At 44.9% G+C, this 11,595-nt stretch overlaps 1 protein-coding gene across 1 annotated transcript in view; it reads right to left on the bottom strand.

The window, feature by feature from the left end:
- WDR88 (WD repeat domain 88) overlaps nucleotides 1-11,595 on the bottom strand; it is a 64,473-nt gene that overhangs the window by 30,662 nt on the left and 22,216 nt on the right. The window contains exons 5-6 of the mRNA XM_006167981.3: nucleotides 9,654-9,792; nucleotides 4,568-4,697 (exon numbers count right to left, since the gene is read on the bottom strand). Coding sequence (XP_006168043.1) covers nucleotides 4,568-4,697; nucleotides 9,654-9,792 — 269 coding nt within the window. The remainder of the gene's footprint in view (nucleotides 1-4,567; nucleotides 4,698-9,653; nucleotides 9,793-11,595) is intronic.

Genomic DNA, 11,595 nt, shown 5'->3' on the forward strand with positions numbered 1-11,595 from the left:
TTGTGTTTTTTTTTTTTTTGCCATAGGACATGTTTCAGCTGAACACCTTAGTAAAAACTGCAGCCCACCCTCACCCCTGTCAGCAGTAGCCCAGTGAAGCGCTCAGACTCTCACCCTGGACAGGCCATCAGGAGGTAGCCTGCTCACACGGGTTCCAGTAAGACCCCGAGGAGTGTCCTCTCCTCAGTATCAAAATGTCTAGGATTCCATTGACATCATTCATCCTACCAAGAGCCAGGAAAATTTCAAGAGAAATGCGAAAGATAATCAACAGATGTCAACACTGAAATGACACCGATGTCCCGGTTATCTGACCAGGATTTTTGTATCTTTTCTTTTTTTGGAGAGGTTTTTGCAATAGGGCGCGTGCACTCACCAGAAAGACAGAGAGAGACAGAGAGACAGTGAGAAATCACCCCCCAGGGGGGGATGGCCATGCCGCAATCCCTTCTCCTCCATTCTCCTCTCGGGATCTTGGGCACGCACACACACGCGCCTGGCGTGAGATTTAAGCCACCGGGTCCAGGACGCGAATCACGGTCAACTACATGGGAGTCCAGTGACAGAGCCATTACGCCAACTGCTGGTCCCTGACCAGGATTTTTAAATAGCCATCATAAAAATGCTTATGTGAACAATTGTAATCCTCCTTAAAACAAGTAAACACAAAAGAACACCTCAGAAGAGAAATAGAAGAACCAGATGTACGTTTTAGAGCTGAAAAACACAATAACTGAAACAAAACACACACTGGGTGGCTCAAGAGCAGTTTGGAAAGGACAGAGGAGAGGGTCAGTGAACGTGAAGACAGACCAGTATTAGTCAACCCATCTGAAAAACAGAGGGAAAGTACACGGGGGGAGGAAAAGGAACAGAGTCCCAGGTACCTGCAGGACTGCAACAAAACACCTAAGGTTTGTGTCCTTAGAGGACAGGAAGGAGAGGAGAAAGAAGGCCAAACTGAGAGAGTAAGTGAAGAATCAGTGGCTGAAACTTGACTAAATTTGGCACAAGATACACACCTGTATTTTCAAGAATCTGAGTAAATCCTGAACTGGATAAATCCGAAGAAATCTATTCCTAAGGACATCATAATTAAACATAAAAAAACTAAAGACACAGGGAAAAATCTTAAAAGGAAGGAGAAGCTGGCCTGTAACACAGTAGTTAAGCACAATACATAGGGACGTAGATCCCACAGTCAGCATAGTTCAAATCTTGGTCCTGGTGGCTTAGAAAATATACTAGGTGCATATATGTGCCCACATTCCAACAGGATGGAGAAATGGAGGAGAAAGGATTATGGAGTGGCCCATGTCCCATTGGAGGGGGTGCTTTCATCCTCTCCTTTTCTCTCTCTCTCTCTCTCTGCATATCCCTTCTGGCAGTTAAAAATAATAGGACCAGCGGTTGGTATAATGTCTATGTCACTGGACTCCCTTGTAGTCGACTGCAGTTCAAATCCCAGACCTGATGACTTAAACTCACACCAGGCACATGTGCGTGCGTGCCCAAGATCCCAAGAGGAGAATGGAGGAAAAGGGATTGCGGGGTGGCCATCCCCCCCACCCCCGCAGGAGGTGATTTCTCGCTTTCTGTCTCTCTGTCTCTCTCTGTCTTTCTGGTGAGTGCATGCACCCTATAGCAAAAACCTCTCAAAAAAAAAAAAAAAAAGCTATAAGAAAGATCAATTTGGATGATAATGGATTTCTCATCAGAAACCCTAAAGGCCAGAAGACAGTGACATGACAGCTTTATGTGCTGAATGAAAAGAAGTGTCAATTCAGATTTCTGAATCCAGTAAAAATAGCCTTCAATAAAAGGGAAATCAAGATAAGGAATCAAGGTTAGGGAAAAAAAGCAAAACATACAGGAACAAAAAATGGAAAATTATTTGTTGACAATAACATGTATGTTGATGTGCTTGATTGAGCCAATATACAGTGTACTCTGGATGGAAAATCTCATTTTGTATACTGTAATGATGTACAGTGAATGAATGTAAATAAATAAATTTAAAGTTAAAAAGGGAAATAAGACATTTACAAGATGAAGAAAAACTAAGAGAATTTGCTACTTCTAGACCTACCCTATATATATAAAAAAAAAAAAATTACTAAAGAAATTTTTCTAAACAGAAAGGAAACACTAAAAGAAGAAACTTGGAGCTTAAGTACAACACGCTTGCCTTCTCCTCTTGAGTTTTCTAAAATATATTTGACGGTCAAAGCCAAAGATTATAAAAAGTACTCATATTTACTCCTTGAAAGCTGCAAAGTCAGTTGAGATTATAAATTTTCAAAATCCTCTAACAAGACCAGCAATATGGTTTTCAGAGCCCAGTGTGAAATTAGAATTCTAAGTTCTAGTGCCAGCTGGCACTGTGGTGGCTAAGGCACTGGACACCACATGGCCAACCACAGGTTGAGTTCCAGACCTAGTGACTTGAAAATTGCACCAGGGGCATGTGCGTGCGTGCCCCAAATCCCAGGAGGACAATGAAGGAGAGGGATTGAGGCATGGTCATCCCCTCTAAGCAGTGATTTCTCAATTTTCCTCTCTCTCTGGTGAATGTGGGTGCCCTATGACAAAAACCTAAAATAAATAAATAAATAATAAATAAGCAAGGTCCAAGTTTCTCAAAAAGCTAAACACAGTATTGCTGTGTGATCCAGCAATTCTGCTTCTAGGTATGTGCCCAAAGAACTGAAGGCAGGGACTCAGATGCCACTGTTCATCGCCATATTGTTCGTATTAGCCTAGCAGTAGAAACAACCCAAGTGCCCATCCACAGATGAATAAAGAAAATGTATCCATGCTGTGGAATACTGCTCAGCCATAAAAAGAAATGAAGCTCCGAGGCATCCTACAACCTGGATGAACCTCAAGAACATTACAGTGAAATAAGCCAGTCTCAAAAGGATAATGTCTGGTCCCACTTTTCTGAAATATCTAGAATAGGCAAATTTATAGAGACATAAAGTGGAATAGAAGTCACTGAGGGCTGGGGGCCCAGGAGCAGGGCTTGGGGAGTTATTATGTAATGTGTACAGTTTCTGTTTGAGGTGTTACAATGGTTTTGGAAATACGTAATGGCGAGGGTTACACAACATTGTAAATGCCATTAATGCCAGCAAATCGTACACTTAACAATGATTTAAATGGTAAGTTTAACGCTTTATATCACCACAATGAAAACTAATAATGGAATATCCCTCAAGCCACATAATGCCTTTTAAATGGGTGAATCATGTGGAATATAAATTCCATCTCAACAAAGCAGTTAAGAAAAAAAGAAAAGAAATGCAGAGGGGGTTAGCAGGTGGTATAGTGGTTAAGGCACTGGACTCCCACATTGCCAACCCTGTTCAAGTCCCAGGCCCAGCAGCTGGAAACTCACGCTGGGCGCGTGCACGTGCGTGCCCAAGATCCCAACAGGAAAATGGAGGAGAAGAGATTGCAATATGGCCATCCCCCTGTGTGGGGGGGTAAATTCTCACTCTCTGTCTCTCTGGCGAGTGCATGCACCTGTGAGCAAAAATCTCTGCCTAGAAAAAAAAAAAGGGGAAAGGCAAGAAGGCAGTCAGGTGGGCAAGTGAGAAGAAAGAGAAAAAAATGGTGGATTCTGGAGAAGGAAACTGAATGGTTACAAGACATGAGAGAGACTTTTCTCTATATATGATTTTGTAACTTTTAGTTTTATACTATGTTGAATGTTTTCCATTTTCAAAAAGTAAATTATGTATTTTTGAAATTATAAAAAAAAAAAAAAAGCCAAGTCCCTTGTTCACAAATCATGAAGAATTTGAAGAGGTCAACAACATAGCGTGCGAAATCAAGCATGGGCCCTTCTGACTCAGGCTGCAGGCTGAAGCCAGCCCTGTCTTTGGCTCTAAGGCTCCCTGCCTCTTTATTATCTTCCTGCAGCTGCCTCCGTTGCCCTCACCCCAGCCCCACTGCCACCATGTAGTGGCTCTAATGAGCAGTGCAGAGAGGGTACTCCTGGCCCCCCAACCCAGGCTTTCCCTGGATTTCAGCCTCAGAGTCAGAGCGTGTGCTGAGGGCCCACCGCACTGAGGCCCAAGGTCACACAGGATGGAAGCCTACACCACCTTAAAGCCTGGTCAGCCCACCAAGGGGAGGCTGACCCAGGCCTATGAAGTGACAAGGGCATACACGTTCTGGAACTCTGACTCCAGGGCCTGCTGGAGAGGATGCGTCCCATCTGGCAGTGGCCATCTGCAAGGAGACCCTTGCAGGTCCTAGATTGTTATTTCGCAAGAAATCCTGGAAATGCCGTATATGTGGGGGCCCTGCACCACGTTTTCAAGTGTTGGCTCACATTGAGACAAACGCACCTGAGGTCCAGCCCAGCCCAGCTTGTAGGCCTCAGTTGGGGGCTTCTCCCTGGCCTGCCAGGCTCCAGCGACCTGGAGCACCCATAACTAAGCTGGTGATGTATTTGCATGGACGTGGGCTTGCACACGGAATCCAGGACAGCACCAGTGGGGACGTCCCGCCCACCTCCCTGCTGCAGGATCGCCTGGCCTCCTGGGACCCTCCTTACTTGGTGATGGTGAGCAGTGTGGTCCGGGATGTAACATCCCAGATCTTGATGCTCCGGTCCAAGGAGACAGACACCACCCTCTGGCTGTCAGGGTCAAAGCAGCATGCTGTGATTGACCTGCTGTGATGATCTGTGACATGAGGAAAGTGACTTGTTACCAGTGTCTTCCACGTGGGGACCACATGCATCATGCGGCCTCCAGGGCTCACACAGTTCCCCCAACCAGCAGTGGTGTTTCCAAAACATGATTCCAGAAGGGTCTATTTTTACCAGCACCAACATTCCCTGAGGACCTACTATGTGTCGTGCTTTGAAGAGTGAGCTCAGTGGACTTGTTCCCTGCCCCTACAGAGCTGCCAGTGTGACGGGGAAGACGCTCTTGAACAGGCAACGACCCGCCATAACCCAAAGGCTGTGAGAGGAGTACAAGGCACATCACAGTTCCTGGCCAGCAGAAGCCTGGCCCACCACCTCGTGGGGTCCAGAAAGGGCTCTATGTCAGTGGGAAGCGGGGGAAGTGGTGTGGTGGTGAAGGCACTGGACTCCCACGTGGTTGACTACCGTTTGACTCCTGAACCTGGTAGCTTGAAAATCACGAGGGGTGTATATGTGTCTGTGTGTGCCCAAAATCAATCCCAGGAGGAGAATAGAGGAGAAGGGATTGTGGTGTGGCCATCCCTCCTGGGGAGTGATTTCTCACTTTCCCTTTCATTGTCTCTCTCTTTTTCTCTCTGGCGAGTGCATGTGCCTTATAGCAAAAAAAAAAAAAAAAAAAATAAGTCAGTGAGAAAGGCAGAAAAGAAAGAGCACTCCAGGCAAAGGAACGAACCTTTGAAGAAAGCTTTGAACCTCTGTGCAAAGGCCTGGAGGTGGGACGAAGGCTGGAGAGGCGCATGTGCAGCTAGAACTGGAGTAGGAGGTGAGGTGGCGTACGATGTGCTAAGGAAAAAGGGAGGTGGAGGGGCAGTGCACATATCGTGGTTCTTTGCATGCTGACAAAGAAAACACAAAAGTCATATGGGGAGTAGTAGTAAGTGTGTAAGTGCGCACACACACACACACACACACACACACAGAAAGTTTTGGAAGGCCGCCCCCAATGCACTGTTAATATTAGGCACCTTTGGGGAGGAGATAGGCCGGGTTCGGAAGTCTTTCACTTTTTCCTTTACATATCAAATATTTTAACACTACTTATGTATTTCTTTGAATTTTTATTTTGTAATAAAACAGGCTGCAAGCTCACATGCAATTGTAAAAAAAAAATGCAGAGGAATCACATATGCTCCTTTTTTCTTTTCTTTTTTTTTTTTTTTTTTAGATTTTTGCCGTAGAGTATGTACACTCACCAGAGAGAGATGGAGAGAAACATAGAGACGAGAAGTAAGAAATCACTCGCAGGAGGAACGGCTATGGCACAAACCCTTCCCCTCTATTCTCTTCTCAGGATTTTGGACACACACTCACACGTGCCCAGCATGATTTTCAAGTCACTGGGTACAGTCAGCCATGTGGGTGTCCAGTGCCTTAACCTCCACACCATCTGCTGGCCCCTTCTGCATGCTTTTTCTTTTTTTTTAAGAATTATTTTATTTGACGCGGCGGGCCTCCCTGCCCCTCCCTGCCTCTCTGGCCCGGGATGGCCCGGAGGCCGAAAACAAGGTTGAAGAACTTGCAACTTAAGAAGATGATAGTTACCAGCCCTGCATTACCTCAGGGGAAAACAAGAACTACTCTGCCATTTTTAAGGAAGCCAGATACCCAAGGACAACTCACACTGCAGACCCCCACAACACCATTCCTGGTAACTACAAGATGACTGCTGTGCCGCATCAGCTGATAATTATCCCTGTGTACCAGAACTGCTTTCCTGAAACTGCATTCCTTGGAGACTCACCTACACTTGTGGATCTGCCGGAGACCCTTCCTTATCCAACCCTGAGTGGAGTTTATGCTCCCTATTACCAAAAACTTTATGAGCTGATGGTTGGAACTTGTGGCCTCTCTCCCTTTACTTGTATGTATCACTTTTTCAGTAACTCTTCTGGAAGACAACTGTATATAGCAGGGATATTGTAATGGGAGAGTGAGACAGGGCAGAGGGACAAACATAGGAAAAATTTAAAAAATAATAAAAAAAAAAAGAGAGGAAGAGGAAAAAAAACATATATATGTGCATAAGCAAGAAAGTAGAAGTGGAATATTATTGATGATAACATGCTTGATTAAGTCACTATGCAGTCTATTCTAGATGGGAAATTACATTTAGTATGCTGTGATGATGCTCAGGGAATGAATGTTACGGGAAAAAAACGAAAACAAAAAACAAACAAAAAAAACTGGTAAAACTATTCGTACCATTTAAAAAAAAAATGGATATTTGATGGCTGCAGTGAGCGGTATGGGCCCAGTTGGGTTCTACTTTATAGTATGCTCTTTTTACCCAATGGGGTTTAGGCCTAAAGTCAGACTTGAGTTCATGTAGAGGCATGTGTCAGCTGTGATAACTATTGGAGAGACTTAGACTAATTAAGATCACTGACAGATCATTTGGGGAGGGGTGAGGCACGGAGGGCAATCGGGGATGACAGGGACAATGTGGGAGGAGGATGGGTCATAACAGAGGGAGGGGGATGGGGAATCTAGGATGGTAAAACAAAAGGCAAGGTATGCAGGACACAAGAATTGGGAAATTATTTGCTGAGAACATATATGTTGACGTGCTTGATTGAGCCAATGCACAGTATATCTTGGATGGAAAATTCATTTGTGTGTTGCGATGGGAAAAAAAAAATTATAATAAAAAATAAACTATAAAAAAAAAATAAAAGAGAAGAGGATAGAGAAAGATAGCAAGTGAACAATAGAGGTGATGTTAGTGAGAAACAGATATGGTTTATTATCTGTTGAAGATGACGTGTATAGTATTCTCAACTGGACTGGTCTGGGAAGTATTTCATGATGGGTGAAGTCTTTTAACAATCTCAACTGGACTGGTCTGGGAAGTATATCATGATGGGTGAAGTCTTTTAACAAGCAAAATGAGAAATAGTGATTGACTGTTTTAAAAAATTATAATAATAATAATTATTGGGAAATGCATGGAAAAGACTTTGAATGATAAAGCGGGGAGATCGATGCCTCTGTATTGACTGACATGCATGGCATTCCCTTTTGAAAAAGCAATGGAAGTCAATGTAAAGTTATATGTAATCCAATGTAATATAAAGAAGATTATGATAATAAAAAAAAAAAAGAATTATTTTATTTAGCTTTGTTTATTTATTTTAACTTGACCAGAGAGGGAGAGAGTGAGAAGAGAGAGAGAGAAAGTGAGAAAGCAAACCACCAGGGCTGGGACTCAAACCGTGGCCGGCCATGTTGGAGTCTGGTGCCCTTAGCCACCACGCCACCTGCTGGCCCAACCCTCCTATGTGCTCTTAACCCAGTCTCCCCACAATGGTAACATCTTGCACAACAATAGTAAAGTATCACAACCAAGAAATGGACATACAGTGATTTTTTTTCCCCATATGAGAGAGAAAGATAGGGAGGAGGAGGGAAAGGGAAGGAGACAGAGGTAGATATTTTTGACCATGTGTCACCATGCCACAATCCTCCTGCCCCAACTTCCCAATTAGCTAGGATTACAAGCTCTTGTAACTGCACCAGGCATGTTCAGCCCAATCTGGAAATAAGCCTGGCCACCCACGCAGCCTCCAGCCTTCCAAGCAATGGTGCTATCTGTGCACCACCATAGCTAGGCTGACATTAAATTTTAAAAACACAGGTAAAGAGGCCAGCAGGTGGCGTGATGGTTAAGGGGCTGGACTCCTACATGACCAACTCTGGTCCGAACCCTGGACCTGGCAGCTTGAAGACCATACCAGGTGCATGTGCATGCATGCCCAAAATCCCAGGAGGAGAGTGGAGAAGAAGGGATTGCAGTGTATTCATCACCCCTGGGAGGTGATTTCTCACTTTCCCTCTTACTGTCTCTCTTTCTTTCTGTCTCTCTCCAGTGAACACAGGCACCATAAAACCTTTTAAGAAACAAATACAGGGGCCAGCAGATGGCGTGGTGGTTAAGAGCACTGGACTCCCACATGGCCAACCACGGTTCAAGTCTCAAACCTAGCAGCTTTGCTTTCTCACTTTCCCTCTCTCTCTCCCTCTGTCCCTCTCTGGTCAAATAAAAATAAAAATAAATAAATAAATAAGTTAAATAAAATAATTCTTTAGGAAAAAAAAAAAAAAGAAGGACCAGCAGATGGTGTAATGGCTATGTCATTGGACTCCCCTGTAGTCGACCGCAGTTCGAGTCCCAGACCCAGTGGCTTAAACTCATGCCAGGCGCGTGTGCGTGTGTGCCCAAGATCCCGAGAGGAGAATGGAGGAGAAGGGATTGTGGTGTGGCCATTCCCCCTGGGGTGTGATTTCCTGCTTTCTGTCTGTCTCTGTCTTTCTGGTAAGTGCACTCGCCCTATAGCAAAAAAAAAAAGAAAGAAAAAGAAACAAACAGGTAAAAATATGAGGGCTGAGCTTTTACTCAACAAACCATTAGGCGTTCACTGTCCACGTGTGGTTGGAGCAGAACCTTGATGTGTTACAAGCACAAGACTGAACAGAAAAGCACTAACAGAAGAAGACCAGGGTGGGTTTGAGCCATCTGTGCTTTTCATCAGTGTCTCAGTTTTAACGATATGGCTTATACCAACACGGTTTCACCAGATAAAGCAATAAGAAGATGCTCAGTTAGGCCATTTCGCAGTGGTTACGGGAGTCATCCCCCAAGACCAGCTGTCATTCCAATCTCAGCCCCAGCACTCTGAGAAACACACGGGGTCGCACGTGCATGGGAACCTAAAATCCTGACAGGACGGAGAAATGGAGGAGAAGGAATCGCAGTGTGAGCATGCCCCATTAGAGAGTGCTTGCTCCCTCTCTCTTTATCTCACTCTGTCTCTCTCTATCTCTCCAGTGAGCAACAGTGCCCTCTGGCCAAACATTTATTTTTTAAAGTCACTGTCAGTCCTGTGACCAGGGGCCGTGACGATGACAGAGCAGGAAGCCCACGCCGCCTCACCTTTGATGTGCGACACGGTGGCGGTGTTCTCCGCGTCCATGATGAAGATGCCACGATCCACATCCAAGCCTGCGACTACGTATTTACCGTCAGGAGAGAACTTACAGGAGACTACGAAGTTATCGTGGCTCATCTTCCACTGAAACAGGGCAAAAATCGACGGTGGTTTCCCTAGCCCAGCCAGCCCAGGAGAACTGTTTTGATGTTGGAAATGTTCTATGTGCTGCCCAACATGGTAGCCACCGGCCACGTGTCGTCATTGAGTATTCATAGTGAGCAAGTACGCACGTGAAGCTAGATTTCCCAATTTGTCTTATTTAAATAAATTAACTTTATTCAAAAATGTCGTGAATAGGGACCAACAGTTAGCATAAGGGCTATGTCGCTGGACTCCCACGTAGTCGAACACTGTTCGAGTCCCGGACCCGGTGGCTTAAACTCACGCCAGGCGCGTGTGCGTGCGTGTCCAAGATCCCGAGAGGAGAATGGAGGAGAAGGGATTGCAGCGTGGCCATCCCCTCTGGGGGGTGATTTCTCGCTTTCTATCTCTCTGTCTCTGTCTTTCTGGCGAGCACACGCGCCCTATAGCAAAAACCTCTCCAAACTAAATAAATAAATAAATAAATAAATGTCGTGAATTAAACTGTGTCCAGAATAGATGAACAGGGATAGAGAGAGCACCTAATGGAACTGGCAGCAAAGTTGCAGGAATGGCCAACTTTATCCTGTTCGGTTTGGGAGACAGTTTGGGAAACTGAACGTCTGCCCTGTGCCTGGGAGCATGGATAAGACACTACAGACCCAGCCCCTCGCAACTCCTGGAGGAGGCTGGCAGCAAGCCACAGGAAGGCCACCATGACTTACTCAACAATCTAAGAAAGGAAGTTCTGCATTTTATAAATTATGATATGGTTACTGTGGCAGTTGCAATATGACCACAAATTCTTTTCCAAAAGATGGAGGCTACGTCTCCTCTCCTGGGTGAAGCTCAGACTTAGTGACTCTCCTCATAAACAGCATACAGTACAAGAGACAGTGCGGCTTGCCTTCTCTCAGGTCACTTGTGCTGCTGGAGTTGACTGTCACGTCCTGAGGACACTCAGGCCACCCCATGGAGAGAACCACGTTCGGATGAACTGAGGCCTCCTGCCAATGGCCATGTGAGTGGGCCATCTCGAAAGGGATCCTTCAGCCCTGGTGAAGCCTTCACATGCCGATAGCCTTTGATGACATTAGCTGTGACCTCACAGGAGGCCTGAGCCAGAGCCACTCCGTAAGCTGCTCCTGCACTTCTGACTGCCAGACACCGTGAGAGATAGTCCATCCCTGTCATCTGAAGCTGCTAGGATTTCAAGTCATTTGTGGAGCAGCAGCGGGTAACTAATTCCGTCCTCTCCTTGGTAAGTGGGTTACTTGTGCCACCAAAGAAAGAATTTTTTTTTAAATATGTACATATACAAACTTTCCTCCTCACACTCATGTTTATAACAGACAGATCTATGTAAGGAATCTGAGGAATCCCATGCATCCGTTTTAAAGGAGGATGCAGATATGTACATATTCATGATTTATTGTGAAGGGGGAAAAAGTGGGGGAATCTAGAAAAAAAGTCATTTTGTAATTTTAAGAGAAATCATGGCTTGCTCCTTGCTTTCTTTAAAATGTCTTTTTTTTTTAGAATAATTTTATTTAACTTTATTCATTTACTTATTTTAATTTTACCAGAGAAGGACAGCGTGAGAGAGAGACAGAGAAAGAACGCAAGAAACCAAGTTGCCAGATCCAGGACTTGAAGCACAGTCGGCCATGTGGGAGTCCAGCACGCTCAACCACCATGCCATCTGCCGACCCCACTTTTGTTAAATGTCTTTTAAACACATAAACATTATGCTCTTGATGACACGATGTTGGTTATCAACTACTTGCCTGTGTTCATGTGGAA

This window comes from Tupaia chinensis, unplaced genomic scaffold (assembly GCF_000334495.1).
Source record: "Tupaia chinensis unplaced genomic scaffold, TupChi_1.0 Scaffold145396_1, whole genome shotgun sequence".
In the NCBI taxonomy this organism is placed as follows: domain Eukaryota; kingdom Metazoa; phylum Chordata; class Mammalia; order Scandentia; family Tupaiidae; genus Tupaia; species Tupaia belangeri.